At 49.8% G+C, this 15787-nt stretch overlaps 1 protein-coding gene across 1 annotated transcript; it reads right to left on the bottom strand.

The window, feature by feature from the left end:
• Positions 1 to 8048: 8048 nt before the first annotated feature.
• LOC127054244 (homeobox protein MSX-3-like) lies at positions 8049 to 12135 on the bottom strand. The gene is made up of 2 exons (XM_050960296.1): positions 11119 to 12135; positions 8049 to 9837 (listed from the first exon to the last, which is right to left on the bottom strand). Exons 1-2 carry the CDS (start codon positions 11549 to 11551, stop codon positions 9416 to 9418), a joined length of 855 nt encoding a protein of 284 aa, XP_050816253.1. The 5' UTR covers positions 11552 to 12135; the 3' UTR covers positions 8049 to 9415.
• Between the last annotated feature and the right edge of the window lie 3652 nt (positions 12136 to 15787).

The following is a 15787-nucleotide window of genomic DNA, read 5'->3' as shown; positions in this document are numbered from 1 at the left end:
TCATGCCACTCCTGGCTGGACCGCATTTACGTTTCCTATTTTAACTCTTTGTGGGCCACTCCTCCAGCATCAGGTTGGTCCCCTTCTTGGACCACCATGTGGTATCCATGATGGTTTATTTGATGCCTGAGCAGCTGGGGCTGGTCTACTGGCATTTTAACAGCCTCCTGGAAGTTCTGGCTGGCCTGGCGGGGGAGAGGTGGTGGGATGTGGGGAAGAGGCATGCCTAGTTCTTCTGCCACAACTACATTGGGGGGCCAGTCAGAGGAGTGATGTGACGATTGAGCAGTTGGAGCAGAAGGTTTTGGAGCTGAAGAGGTGCCTGGACACTCACCCCAGGGATCCATCCTGCTGCAGGTAGCATCAGGAGAAGAAGGATGAGCTCTGGGTCCTTGATGACCATTGGATGCAGGATGCTTTTGTCTGATCATATATCCAACTTCTTCAGGAGGTGGACTGCAGCTCCTGCTTCTATGCCATGGAGGAAAAGCATGCCACCTGCCCCCTGGAAGAGGACAGCACCCCTCTTAAGGATCCAGTGGAGAAGCAGGAAAGGATGGGAGCTTTCTATGCAGACTTCTCCATGGTCCAACTAATGCTGATGCTTGTGAGATCCCATGGGACGAACTCCTTACAGTCAGTGCGAGTGACCGGGACTGGCTGGAGCGTCCTCTACTCTGGCTGAGGTCTTGGAAACCCTCCATCTGATGCCTAACAAAATCTCTAGGCAATAATGGGCTGAACTTGAGAGTTGTACTGTGCATTCTGGAACGTGCTTGGGCTAGACATTGCCATTGTCTGGACCATGGGGAGTGGGGCATGTCTCATGTTGTGCAGGGCAGGTCATGCTTGCCCTGCTGTCCAAAAAGTGGGACCTCCATGACATGAGGAATTGGTGCCTAGTGTCAATACTCAGCCTGGACTGTAAGGTCATAGCTTTGAAGAAGTAGAAATTTTTTGTAATTTTTTTTATGAAGCCGATGTGCCTTGGTTTCCTCAGTGCTTTACATGGCTACACAGTGGGGGAATAAGTTTGCTCTCGGGGCAGGCTGAGACACATAGGTGTGTATGTTGCCTAGCTGTTTGAGCTGGCAGAATGTGTCATTAAAAGGACTGAATGAGACAGACCCATATCAGTGGAAAATCCGAGAGGGCAATAGAAAGCCCAGTCACCAGGACATTGACACCTAACAACCAGTGACCCAGAGGGAGGAGGATTTCCCCAACTCTCAGCAGAGAAGCTGAGCAGAGACTACAGCTTAAGAACAAAGGACTGGGAGGTGTAAGGTGAGGGAATGAGAGTTGGTTTGTGGCAGAACCTTGGAGGTCTCTCACCTGGGAGCTGACTAAGGCCATATCTACATTGCACTTTCCTCGCTCAGGGGTGTGAAAAAAGACCCCCCTGAATGACAAAAGTTTTAACGATGAGAAGCATTGGTGTGGACAGCGCTTTGTCAGCAGGAGCCACGCTCCTGGTGACGAAGGTACCACCCCTTGTTGGGAGTGGCTTTATTTTTGTCGTCAGGAGAGCTCAATCCCGGCGATAAAGAGCGGCAACACTGCGCACCTTACAATGGTGCAGCTGCAGTGGCACAGCCACACCATTGTAAGGTGTGCAGTGTAGACGTAGCCTAAGGAAGGAAATCAGAGAGAGACAGAGAGCCTGAAAATGGGGTTCACAACAGCTTGCCAGGTGCTCTGGGCTGACCAGAATGAACTACGCTTTAACCTTACGTCTATGGATTTCTGATGCTGTGTTCTTGGTGACTAATAAACCCAGCTCTTTTCCAAACATTGCTGGAATGTCACTGTAAAAACTTGGTGGGATGCATTAATCCCTGAAGAGTGTATAAGTCTCTAACCAGGACAACTGTTGTCTGGTCTGAGATCTTTTCCAGCTGGCGAGTAGGTATGGTCGGTCACTCCACCTCCTGTTCCTTGACCAGGAGAAAACCTGTGACAGGGTGGCTCATGGGTATCTTGGCGAGTGTTTGGCTTTGGCCTCCAATTCATGGGGTTTCTCCAGGTGCTGTGCATCTCTGCAGAATGCCTGGGGAAGCTCAACTGTGCCCTGACCAAGCCTGTCATCTTTGGTCAAGGGGTGCATCAGGGCTGCCCTCTCTGTGGGCAGCTGTATGCTATTGCCATTGAGCCCTTCTCAGTCTCCTCTGCAAGAGAATGACAGGTTGGTGCTGTGAAAGCTGGACTTGAGAGTAGCCCTACTGCCATATGCTGACAATGTGCTCCTCGTGGCCCAGGACCTGAGGGAACTGGCATGTGTGGAGGCTTGCCAAGCCATCTATTCAGCAGTCTCCTCTGCGTGGGTCCACTGAGTCAAGAGCTCTGCCCTGATGGTTGGGTTACAGGTATCAGGTGGTCTCTCTCCTACCCACATTCTCTGCCATCTGGTGTCCATTGCTCTATCTTGGCATGTACCTTCCTGCCACCAATCCCTCCTAGCTGGAGAGTTGCATCAATCTAGAAGCCTGGTTGTCTGACCAGGTTGCAGAGGTGGATGGGGTGCTCCAGTGCCTTTCCTTTTGAGGCAGGGCACTTGTGATCAACCAGCTGTTCCTGTCTATGCTCTAGCACCAGTTCAATACCTTGAGCCTGCTCTTGAGAAGCCTGGTCAGCCTCCAGAAGATGATCCTGGAGTTTGTCTGGCTGGGAGTGCATTGGGTCTCTGCGGTGGTCCCGACTGTATCATGAGCAATGTTCACTTTGGCATTTTCTAACTTGAGAGTGCTTGACTTTGCACACTTTTAATCCTCTAACTTTGTATTTTCTAATTTTTTTATTAGTTTATTGATGAGAGCAACCTTAACTAACGTTAAACACATTTTTTTGTTTGAGCATTGTACAAAGTCTTGTTTGAGGAGGGAACAATTGTGAGTCTTTCTTGTGATGATAGGAGATGACAGGTAAATATTCAGAAAGCCATATATAGCGCCCAATGGGTAAGAAGCAAATAAACAATATACATGGAAGGAGCTGTAATTCTCTATCTTAGTTTCATGTAACCCCCTTTTCAGCAAGTACCTTTGAAAAGCAGTGTAGAGTACCCCAGTACAAGCCCAAAGGAACCGAGTAGCAGCTGATCCAAGCCCGGCTTTGACTGCAGCTCCTCTGAAATAATGTTAGGGGAAATCAGCAAAGGCAGCTGTTGCCATGACAGCCAGAGCATTGGTGACTTTCCCAGTGTGCAAATGACCTGGAGGGAGAGAGTGCTAAGTGACTGATTATCTGTGATGTCACTGTTACTGCTCAGACAGCTGCAGGGAGCAGTAAATGTGCAGGGTGTGAAAAAATCAGGCTTTTCTGGTGCTCTGGTTTTCCCAAACTTCCTAAAAAACCCAGCAACAGCCAAATCCAAAATACACATTGAAAATAATTTCACACACACAATCATTAGTGGCTGAAATGTGGTTCAGTTTTCCTTGGCATTGTTACCAGATGTGCCCGTTACTTTGGGGTATGCTCATTTATTAGGGTTACTCTTCTGGGGAGGTTCTGTAATTCTATTAATGTACTACTTGTGTGTTCATATGGAGTTCCACTTCTTCCTTCTGCAAGTCCCTCCCAATGGTGCTATCCTGCAGGACCTAGGTTCCCCAGGGCTGGGTTCCTCCAGCTCCAGAATTAGATTAACACTCTCTCTCTCTCTCTCTCTCTAAGCAAGTGATTGCTTGCTGATAAAGCAGTTGGAGTGGTTTCTGAATCAATTCCTGCTGCCTCAACAGCTGTAGGAGGCATCTTCACCCCATGGGGAGTGGTGGGAGTTTGGAATGACCAAGAGCATCACACACCACAAAGTGCTGTGCAGTATAGTCCAGGAGCTCCAGACACCCAAAGCCTGTTTCAGACCCATAGACCAAGCAGCATATGACTTTTACTTTCTAGGGGTTAGGAATAAAGTAGTATCCCTTTAAATAATTTGTGAGCCCTCTAGTGGTACTCACTGTTCTAGATTTTAGAAGTTGCCAGAACCCAACCAGAGTGGCAATGTGTGTATGTAGCTAGGTCTGGCATACTGCGTCAGTTGAATAAACACTGTTAGTTGGATTCCACTGTGCCTGTATGATTCCTTCGTACCCTATTTGTTGCTTAAAGAGCAAGAGACACAACACTTAAGCAGCAAGGCAGGGATCCTAAGCTGAGAATATAGTCAGGAATAGGGAGCGGCCTGGGGACAGTGCAACTAAAATGGAAACTGCACCTTGCAACACTAGGACTATAAGTGATCTGCTCACTTAGAGAAAAATTGTGTTAAAAATGTCTGGCACTTTGGGGGAAATGGACTTGTTTGATAGTTCAGTAGCAGAGTGGCCCACCTCTCGAAAGAGATTGGAACAGGATAAATGAGCGAATGGTATAACTGATCAGAACAGAGTCAGTTTTACTGAGTATAATGAGCTAAAATGTGCAACTTGCTAAGCAGCCTAACAGCTTTTTAAACTTGCAGCCGAAACATTTGCTGATTATGTGGAAATTTTACAAACTCATCTATCCCTAAAAGCCGTGGTGATCACAGTCATTCCTGCTTTTATAAATGGAGTCAAACAGGCAATGAAAGAATTTCTGAGTATGTGATTGAATTAAGGAAAGTAACAGGGCATTGCCAGTTTAGAGAGAGTTTAAATGGTGCAGAAAGAGGCTAGTTAGTGTGTGATATGCAAAATGAAGCACCTAAAAACAATTATTGACTGAGGCTGATTTGGTCCTAAAACAAGCACTATAAATTGCTGTTTCAGTGGAGACAGCCTAATGGGACTGTCTCTTCCCAGTTAGGACAGTTAACATCATCTTTAACATCCTGCCAAGGACTGTCATGTCTCTTAAGAGAGTCTAGAGGGCTAAAAGGCTGGGCCAGAATAGGGGAAAATTGTTGAAATTAAAATGTGTGTAACTTTTTATGGTTGGAATGTTTTCATTGTTTTCCTTTTTTATGCAAGCTTAATAAAAGGGATTTTAAAGGTGGTTCTTCACACTGGGAGCTGGGGCCAACAGACCAGAGCCCCCTGTAGGCATTTAACATTGTAACAGTAAACAAGGACTTTAAATACCATAGCTCAGTTGCTCCCTAGACTCCCACTCTTTAGCTATACACAACAGCCTGATATAGCCTTTATTGGGAGGGATAAAACACAACCTTTGCCAGTGGGTTAAACCGTTGTTTTGTAGACATTTGTAGAATGCTGGGAATGTGGGTCCATGTTCTTTCCTGGCTCTGGTGGGGGAGTGTGGGCTAATGAGTAGAGACGGGATCTGCAAATTAACACTCCTGAGTGGTCTTTGCTTTTAAATTATGCTTTGCATTTACAATGCGCTCATTAATCTGTGGGTCTCAAACCTATTTGTGAAGAGGGGTGTGTTAGAGTAGCCCCATTTTGAAGACATGGAGCATGATTCATCAGTGCTTTGTGGCCCCTTTGTGTTGGCTGAACTGCACCTCCATAAAGGGATGTACAAGCTGTCTCGCCTTGTCTCCTGTGGCAAATACCTCACTGGTGCAGGAACTGGGCCACCCTAGCCAAGCACACAGATTTAGCATGGATGCTTCCAAACACAGTATGGCTAAGTAACTGAAAGGTAGGTCTGTCATTTTACAGACCTGGGTTCTCTTCCCAGTTCTACCAGAAGTGACCTTGTGCAACTTTATTGATGCCCAGTTATCTGTAAAGGGGAGGATACTTGTCTCTCTTAAAGCAGGTGTATGAAGTCCTACTCGATATTAAGTGTTGGTGATTAGAGTTCACAGGCTTGTGTCTCCTAGCCTAGCTACTTTCCCAGTGGCCAAAGGAGAGCTATAGGGCTGGCATGCTCCTGCCACCACCACCTCGCTTACACTATTAGTCTACGCAGTTGTTTGGAAACAACGAAGGCGGCTCAGTGGGGCTTGGAAGCAAACTCAGTGCAGTAGGACTGTTCAAAAAATAACAAACGTGTGCCAAGGGAGATTTCCTACGGTTTACAAATCTGAAGAGATTTTTATGGAGGTGATGAAAGGCACTGCCCTGACCCCACAACTATCCCTTTGCTAACATCCAGTTCCTGCTGCACAGCCCTAGGGATGTTTAAACTAGCATTGGAAATGTTTTTAGCATCGGTGAAAGTATCTATTTTTTTATTGATCTGGATCTAAAAATGGCTAACCTAATTTGCTGAAACTTTCAAAAGAAAAGTTTGTTGACATAAGCAGCGAGGCTAGGGAATTACAATGGAAAGGATTAGGCAATTTGAAATATTGGCATCACTACCACTTTGCCATAAACATTAGTGTAATGGGGAGACTGTCAAAGGAGTGAGTCTCACATTTTGTCTTGAAGTCAATGAGATCTGGTTACTCTAATCTCTTCTCGGAAGGGATTCCACAGTTGGGGAGCTGTTGAGCAGAAATCTGTCTCCATCTCTCATACCTTTCACTCCTACAGTGGAAAGTGTCATGGTTCCCGAGGAGCACAGCTGCTGCAGGACGTTATGGCCCCAGAGTCTTGAAGGCAACCCTTGCAGATGTGGCCGAACAGCACTCCCTTAGAGGCTGCAGTAAAGCAGAGGCAGTTCAGAGCCCATCTACAGTCTCTGATAAGATAATGAAAACTCATTCAGGTGGTACACAAACAGAGCAGCAGGCCAAAGGGAGCCAGGCTAGGAAAGGGCAGGTATGGGGAGAAGCGGTTGAAGGACTGGGCATGGGAGGGCAGTTGCTAGAACCATTCCCACAGAGGCTTGAGTAGTGCTGTAGCAGTTGCTTCTTCAAGGGATGGATTCTAGCCCAGTCGGTGCAGAGTGTCTGGCATCCAGCAGGTGGTGATCGTGCCTAAAGTAAGAGCAAAGGCAGGTCTGGAGCCGCAGCCCCAGCCCCTTACTCCTCACAGCCAGCCACAGTTTGAAACTTGACAAGTCTCCAAGAAATACCAGTAATTTCCTGTTCCGAGGACTGACGCTGCCTAGCGCAAACACACACTGTTTGCTACACATTTAGAATCATGACAAAGTCTGAGACATGGGCTTCCAGTTCAGAATGGCTGCTGGGCACCAAGCCTTCCCTGACCAGGAGCAGGGCAAGTGCCTGGGACCCAGGGGGCTGCCTAATGGGCAGTGAGCTATAGGACCGCTCCCCACCCCAGCTTTCCTGGGAGCAGGAAGGGACCTCAGGTTTCCCAAAGCCTCCTCCAAAGGGGAGGGGCAGCGTGACAGGGGTCATCCAGAGAGGTGCATTCCTCTGACAGAGTGCTGGGGCCTTCTCTGGCAGCACCTCAGGAAGCTTCTTAAGAGCTGTGGCTGCAAAGATGCTTAAAGCCCTGACCAGTGCCTGGGCGTGCCCCACTTCCTGCCAATGGTAAGCAGCCCCAGGCCAGGAAGATAGGCAGTGAGCTGGGGAAGCACCACAAGAGCATGAGCCCCTATATTGTGGGGTGGGGGGGTGAAGCAGGGCTGCAAAGTGCTAGGGAGTGGACCGGAGCCACTGCCTGGGGGCTTGGAGCGAGACCCTTAGCAAATGGGAGGCCTCCAACACCTAGAGAAGTGGCTCTGCTCTCCAGCAGGGCAGCCACCTCAATTCTGTTCACTCCTCTGAGATGGCTGGGGGGTTGCCTCTAGCAGTGGCAATGCACAGTAGCTGGCTAGGTGCTAGGTGACCAGACAGCATCTGCAAAAAAATGGGACGGGTGGCGGGTAATAGGTGCCTGTATAAGAAAAAGTCCCCAAAAGCAAGACTGTCCTGTTAAAAATGGGACATCTGGTCACCCTACTAGGCGCTGGGGCAATGGCAGAGGTAGCTTTTTGCAGTACATCCAAAGAGCCCCAAGCATTACCGCAGCGGCAGGGCAGGAAGCAGTGCTGTGTGTGCAGCACAAGCTTGACACCTGCAAGGCAGGCCTCGCTAATCTGTGTAGTATTTTACAGGAACCCCTCTTGGCTCTCCCCAGCAGCCAGGCCTCATTGTGCAGGCTGAATACACCGGCTCTGGTTAGGAAATGGTTTGTTACATTTTGGGGCAAGCTACGATATTGTTTACAAAGAACAAAGCTGTGAGCCGCACTGCTGCCTTGATTAACTTAGAGGCTTTATTGACTGACTGCTTTGTACAAAACAGGGAGATTTCTGCCCCAGCCCATTCAGGGCTCTGTACAAAACCGAAACTATGTACATGGAATTAGCTCTGCGCCTTTCACATGGGCTGAAATGCACACAGCGTAGACACACCTGTGAGTCTTAGTGAGAGCTCACCTATAAACAGCTTAGCATCCTCAAATACAGACCCTAGTGAACCATACAAAAATCAGACTGTTCCCTATTTACAGCAAGAGAGCACTAAGGTACCTGGCCTCGAGTCACTGCCAGCCCCAAGGAAAGCAGCATGGGCCTGGCAGAGCTCCATTCCCCAATGGGGTGACTCCCTAAGGCCAACTGCTCATGGATAATGGCTGCATAGTCAGGCCCATTGGTCCCATACCTTGAAATCATGACTTGGCCGAACTCATTCATGCCAGGGGGAGCCTTGTGGGTAGTCAGGGGTGGGGGGAGGAAGACACTGAGGAGGGATGATTAATCAAACCCAAGATGGTTCTGGAAGAATGTGTGTGTGTTAGGAGTGCAGGGGGGAGCAGTCTCTGCTTTGTGCTGTTTTACTCTCATTGTCCTTCAACACTTTGTGCTCTGCCATGCAGCATCAGGAGCAGGGGAAGCACCAGGCTTCCAACGCAGTGCTGCAGTGTCAGTATCAAGCACAATCCCATCCACGGGTGTTCAGGCCACACAGTACCATCACGTTGAGTCAGTCAGACCAGCACAGGCCAAAGGCCTGCTCTCTGCAACCCCAGCATTGAGACCAGTGACTTGTGGTTGTTGTAAACACTCAGGGACAAGCTCCCCAGACTAGGATATGCTTGGGAGAGGGAGATGCTAACAGGAAAGGCCATTAGAGACCGATACGGGGAGATGGGAACTTCCTGTCATACTGTGATTGGGTCTCCCCTGTTCAGAGGCTGGAAGACAGGATCAGATTCATACCAGGATCAAGAGGAACCTGAGACAGTTCAGAGCTAAAGTCAGCCCTGTGCCAGCTGGGCTGGGAAGCAAGTGCATTGCACTGGGGTGCTGAAGTGAGGGAGCCCACGGGGAAGGAACTTTTTCTCACCTACAGTCTGGGAGGCAGCAATCCTTCAGCACTGAAGCCCAAACACTATTCTCAGTGGATTTTTGTCTGCTGTTCCACAGCCAGGGACTGACCCTCGGCAGCCATAAGCTACTCAGTGCATGCTGGTCAGAAGGGGGCTAGTCCACAATCGGCAGCCAGCAAAGAAGTGGGTTTGCCGGCCCACATATTGTGCTGCTCGCCCTATGTGCAGCAGCGCAGCCCTGGGGCACTGTGACCCAAGTGCTGCACACAGAGCCTGGCCCCTGCACCAGGTTGTTAGGACAGGTAGTACATGCCATAGGTGACTGGCGCTGTGAAGAGACCTGGGACAGGCTGCAGGGCTGCTCTGCCGGGGAAAGTGCTGGTGGCTCCGTACAGGGATGGGGAGCCCAGGTGTGCCCCCAGCGGGAAGGGCAGGGCAAAAGAGGGCAGCAAGGGCTTGGTGGCCAGTTTGAGTTTCTCCAGCTCTGCTTCCTGCAACCTCTTGGCCTTAGCCCTGCGGTTCTGGAACCAGATCTTGACCTGGGTCTCTGTGAGATTGAGGGAGTTGGAGAACTCAGCCCGCTCGGCGATGGACAGATACTGCTTCTGCCGGAACTTCCTTTCAAGCGCCAGCAGCTGCGAGGTGGTGAAGGGCGTGCGGGGCTTGCGATTGTTCTTGTGCTTCCTCAGAGTGCAGGGTGGAGGGCTGGGCTGCCCTGCAAGGTGACACAAACAAACAGCCCAGCTACTTAGTGTGGAGCGGCCCTGGCCCAGCTGCCAGGCCAAAGAAGCGATCTCCAGGACCCTCCAGCCCTGTATTCCCACTCATGTCAGACATGGAGTCCATCCTGGGCTCCAGCCCTGCCATGAATGCGCGTTTCCCCAGTGGGGCTAGCTTTGGTGCAGGGCCTGGTCCCTCGGGGCTGGGAAGCCAGCATGGCACAGAGCAGGCCTTCACCTCAGTGACTGCACAACAGGTACTCACAAAGCCCCTATTTGGGGCTTGGAGACTCCCTCAGGCATGGGGCCAGGCATGCTGAACTTGGATGCGGATCAGGCACTGGCTGTCAGGGAGCAGGATGCTGTGACATGAGGTTCCACACATTAGTCCCCAGGAGCTCGTGTCTCAGCTGGAGAGAGCAGGCAGATCCCTCCCCTGCCCGTGGGGTTCCCAGTGCCTGGCTCCACAGAGGGGCCAGTGTGCCATTCAGCTCACAGGGGCAGAGCTGCTTGGGGTCAGAGCAATGGGGTTCACCGTGCACCTAGCCTGGGTGTGGGCAGAGGAGCTGAGCTCACGGGCAGGCACCAAGTGGTGTGAGCGGTGGCCCTGGGCCCAGGTGGGACTCTCGAGGGAGGAGTGCAGGCCAGGTCCAGGTGCCCTGCGCACCATTAGCAATGTACAGTGCTATTGGCAGGAGAGCGCACTGGGCCTTTCCTGCACTGTTCAGAACTGAGTGGCTGGCGAGGGTTGCTGGGGGCACGGAGTTATGGCAGGGCCAACAACCTGGCGGACTCTACCATGAGGCTGTAGGTACCAGCAGGAGCCCAGGTCAAGCTGTGTTGCTCACACAGGGCTCGTAGGCACAGAGCATGGGAAGCTGCAGCCGCCTCAAGGTCGGCTCCGGGTTGAAGCGATGGCACCTCAGCCTGGCTGGAGCTTCACAGCGCAAGTGAGGCACTGGGGTGAGTTAGGGTTCACTGAATGGCTGTTGTCTCCCCATCCACTATCCCTGCAGGCAATATGCCCTTCCCACTGATGGGGCCGGATCCTGACCATTCTGCTGTTCAGAGGAGGCCACAGGTGAGCTTGGCCCGGGCTCTCAGGTGGGGAGAGGGCCACAAACCAGCAAGGGAGGGATTCGCACCCCATGAGTGCTCCCTCGCTGCTCTGTCAGGCAGGGGAAGGGTCCCAGGGGTCCTGCTAGCTGGACTGACAGTTGCCCTGGCTGGCTCCGTGCTCTGACACGCAGAGGTGTGGGGTCATTTTAGGTACTTACTTGGTGGAGAACAGGCAGACTTTGCAAACCAGGAGTTGGGCTCCTTGTCACCTGGACTCTCCACCGCCAGTGGCTGCTGCTTAGCCCGCTGCTCCGGGAAATCTTGGCCTGACTCCGCTGTGTACAAGCTGCTCCGGGCCCGGGCGGGTGGCGCTTCGGCAGTGGCAGCGGGGGGTAGCTGGTGCAGGCGACTGCTCTGAGGACACAGCTTGCGCTCCGTGATCAGCAGGGACTCCACACTGAAAGGCAGTAGGGAGCTGGAGGTGGTTTGGCCCCTGCATCCCAGTGCCTTGGAACCCATCCTGGGCAGCTGCTCCTCAGCAAGGGGGCTCCCCTTGGCGAGGGCAGCCACTCCTTTGCTGGTCTCTGCGTGGGCTGTCTCTGGACTCAGCAATCTCTGGCCAGGATTCATCCTCAGGGAGGAGGGAGCCATAAAACTGCTGAGGGGGGCAAAGGGGAGTCAGCCCTGCATACGCACCCCCAGAGGCTCCAGACACTGTCCCAGAGCTCAGGCCCAAGCAACAGCCTCAGGGGTGAGGTCCAGGCTCCAGGGTCCCAGCTCCAGTCTCAAGGGTGGGGTCCAGACTCCACAGACCCAGCTCCAGCCTCAGAGGTGGGGTCCACCCACTCCAAAGTCCCAGTTCCAGCCTCAGGGTCCAGGCTTCAGGGGTCCCAGCTCCAGCCTCAGGGTCCAGGCTCCCAACTTCAGGGGTGGAGGTCCAGACTCCAGGGACCCAGCTCCAGCCTCAGGAGTGGGATCCACCTGCTTCAGTGTCCGAGATCCAGCCTCACGGTCCAGACTCTGGGGTCCCAACTCCAGCCTTAGGGGTGGGGTCCAGGCTCCAGGCTCCCTGCTTCAGGGGTGGGGTCCAGGCTCCAGGCTCCCTGCTCCAGGCTCAGGCACCAGCAGTGCGAAGACCAGGGTGGGAGATGGGGTCCCGGGCTCCATGCTTGGGGCAGGGCAGCAGGCGCGCGATGGGACTCGGGGACCTTGCAGGCTTCTCCTGCACTTTAACAGCTATAAAAGTTCTGCCGCTCCTCTTTCATGTGGCCGCCCTCCAATCTCCCCCCTGCAGCCCGTGACGTGCCGGGCGAGGGGCTGCCATTGGCCGCCTACACTCTCAGGCCGGAGCCGCCTGGCTGGGGAGGGAGGCGGCCGGGGGGCGGCTGGTGGCCCCCGGGCTGCAATTTCTGGGAGCACAGTTCAGTGCAGTTAACAAGTAGGGCAGCAGTGCCTCTTCTCCCCATTGCTGGGCGCTTGTTGGCACCAGGGAGAGCGGATCCCTACTAGCATTTCCCTGCTGATTTCATCTCTCCCCAAAATCCTGCCTTTGCACCCCAATGGGCCCATAACATTTATTTCATCAGTCCCCACTAGCCACAAACCTGGGAGCTCCCCGCTCTGCCAGCAGCGATGGCTGGGAGCCCAGCCTGCTCCAGGGGCTGCTTTGCTGTTTTCGAGGCTTGACATGTTCTTTAACGCCCCCCCCCCTCCGCACTGTTTTCTTGAACTTTACTGCGACTTTCAGTCTGCTGTTTTATTTACAAGGGTAATTGCTAATTTATTACATTGGTCCTAGTGTTCTGCAGTGCAGCTCGTCTTGGTCCTTCTGATTGTTGCTGCTTCATTTGAAAAGCACCGGGCAATCCTTCACCATAAGTTGGAGCATTTTAATAAGGCAGACAAGTTATGCTTTGGAAGGCGCCAGGCGCCGCAGGATCAAAAGGGAAGCTACCTCAGGGAGAATAGGCAACAGTTAACTCTACTTAATTGTCCTCCCAAAATTTAATGTCTAGTGCATGGCTGAAAGGACTAGATTCGCACACAGGCGGGCTTTCTATTGGCTGTTAACTGTTGAACTGCCGGAATTATTTGAAAAGCAATGAAGTTTGGTATTACCACCACTAATAATGTTTTCGCTGAGAGACAACATTAAATACAGCTAAAAGTAGACTAGTGCAGAGGCTGAAAAGGTTTTTTTTTCTTTTCTTTTCAGATTTACAAGAGCTTTTGGATTGAATGTTTGTTGTATTTATTCCAGAACATTTGCTATTATAAACGGTACTGCTGTAAAAAATTCCAAATGTGCTACAGTATGTTGCAATCCATTAATCTGAAGGTAGATTTATGTTTGTTTGTATTTTTTTTTAATTTAGCATGTGTCAAAATTTATTCACTAATGTGACACAACTCACAAAATAGTGGCATATTGTTTTGAGAGAAAAATCCCGGTTTACCACTCTGGTCCGTAATGTTTTCTAAATAAGAAAATATTCTTCCATCTTTATTTTAAGATCTTTCAGTGGCTGCTTAATACAAAGTGGGCTATATTCACTTTAAACTTTTGCACGCACGGCTCTGTCTGCTCATATACCCAGTAAACAGTTCCATTTGGTCAAATGGCGTATCAAGAATTAATGGGAATCTGTATGTCTCAAGGAGGAGTGGGTCTGTGATACTGCAGAGTCCGGCAGTCCACCAGCTCCAGGACAAGGCTCATACCTCTCCGTAGACTTAAATAAACATATATTCTGTGTGATTTTGTGCTCACCTAGCACACGATGTGCTTGAAAATCTATTTGGTATCTGTAAAAATAAATGAATGTCAGGATCTCCAGATATTCTGATTTTGATCAAATAAGGTCTCAGAAGTTGTAAAACTTTATTCCACTTAATGTCCATATGTAAACAAATGTCTACAAAGGAATAAAGTCTGATCTACCTTTGTTGTGCCGTGGGCACCCTCATCTTTACAGAAGCAGCCCATGCATTATCCGATTGCTGGCCAACTCTGCTAATGTTATAAATGAGATTAGACTAACTACCTCTTTGACAATGTTTGACCCTGCTGTAACTCCTGGGACAGCGAGCGCAGACTGCATCCCCATGTGCTGCAGATCAGAAATGACTCAGGGTCCAACAAACACTCCGGATGGAGAGAAAGGACCCCAGGGGCGTTCAGGAATCCTGGGATGGACATTACACAGAAAACAAAATGTTGGCTTTCAAACTCAGAGTTGTCTGTGGAGGGAAATCCCTGTCTAGAAATCGCAGACACCTTTGTACTGAGAAAATTACGGCGTCCTTGTTTGGGCAAACTCTGGGAAACACTCAGCACAGCTTGCAAGATTGGGCATTTGTGAGCTGAAGGGCTGCACAGCCCAGACAGCAAGCTGCACAGGCAGAGCCAGTGTCTGGAGGAGGCTGTCTCTGAAGCTGCTGAGAAAAACCACAAAGGTACATTAGTCCATATTCTGAGCCAGCCCTGCAACTCATGGACACTTCCATGGGAGTCTGGCCTGGCCAAGGACTGCGGGATTAGGCCCCTCGCAGCAGTTTGTGTTCTTATATCCCTGCCTATCTCCTCTTGAGACAGCAGACATCAACTCGAAGGATATCAAGAACTCCCCAAAGAGACGCACAGACTCCCTGTTCATTTGGAATTGTTCTCTATGCATTCAGTCCCTCTAAACTCCCGACACTATGCGATATGGCTTAGCAGGACTGATGTCGGACAGGTAAGAAACACAGTGATATGTCACTGAGCCCTAATGAGCAAACAGCAACTGGGACTAGGTTGTATTCTTAGACAAAAAGTTCACTGGCTTGACACTTTTAAGACATGTATTATTAACTGCTCTGCTGCCAGACTTCACTGACAGCTATCTGTGTGCATACACTGTGTCTGTCCACAGCTGGCACACAATATTACAAATTATTTGGGAGGGGAGGGAGTATTCAAAAGTGCTTTATTTTGGTTTTGCATGCAAGCAGTTGGATCTAATGATCAGAGCACAGGACAATCCAGCTAGTATGTAAAATATATATAGATATACAAATGCAACAGTAATATTATTTTGAGCAATTTGTACCATTTAAGGACAGATTTGTAAACATATTGTTTTGATATCAATAGATGGCTCATGGTGAGAAGAAAGGAAGGTTAGGAACATGAACATCCGTTGAGCCATGTTATCTAGTTACAAAAATTAAGGTCAAGGTGTAGGTAAGAATCATAGCTTCATGTTCAGGAAACCTACAAAATATTTCTATTACTTCAAAAAAAAAACAAAACAATCCAAACCTGTTCATTTAATTAAATCCAGACTTGTTTTCAGTTTATTGCAATTGCTTAGCAATGCTAAGGAAATTCAATTAAAACAAAGTTCTCCCCAGTGCAAATATAGAAGCATTGGCCGAAAATCCCACGACACAGGCAAATCCCCTGCTTCCGAAGGGTTCTCATGCCATATTGTAAGAACTCCGCTAAGGTTATAAAGAGGGACTAAAGTGATTGTAGATAATTGTGTTAACATTGTTTCTTTAAAGATGGAGATTATGATAATCTGTTTTAGGAGTAGTAAACTTCAGTGTGCTTTAGGGTAAATAAATTTTTAATGAATATCATTTCATTGCAGGGATAGATTCTTTATTGATACGTTAATTTAAATTTGTGCAATTATATATATCTATACACACACACACACACACACACACACACACACACAGAGGCAAGGAGGACACACATATAAACTTGAATACCCTGGAATTTGTGAATTGTTTTTCTCTAACAAAGTGCAGTGGATAAATAAACTGACAAGCAGAAAAATCACTATGAAATAACTTCCCATAAATGCTGGGTTTTCATCTGTATACATGTCCTGGAGG

Source organism: Gopherus flavomarginatus, chromosome 6 (assembly GCF_025201925.1).
Source record: "Gopherus flavomarginatus isolate rGopFla2 chromosome 6, rGopFla2.mat.asm, whole genome shotgun sequence".
Lineage (NCBI taxonomy): Eukaryota > Metazoa > Chordata > Testudines > Testudinidae > Gopherus > Gopherus flavomarginatus.
This window is presented reverse-complemented; position numbering and strand designations above follow the sequence as displayed.

What these genes read in the sequence shown, in the direction of transcription:
- LOC127054244 (XM_050960296.1), bottom strand. Translation starts at nt 11,551, where the DNA reads ATGGCTCCCTCCTCCCTGAGGATGAATCCTGGCCAGAGATTGCTGAGT. An exon ending in GTCTGCCTGTTCTCCACCAA is followed by an intron (nt 9,838 to 11,118) that starts GTAAGTACCTAA and finishes GTCACCTTGCAG; the next exon opens with GGCAGCCCAGCCCTCCACCC.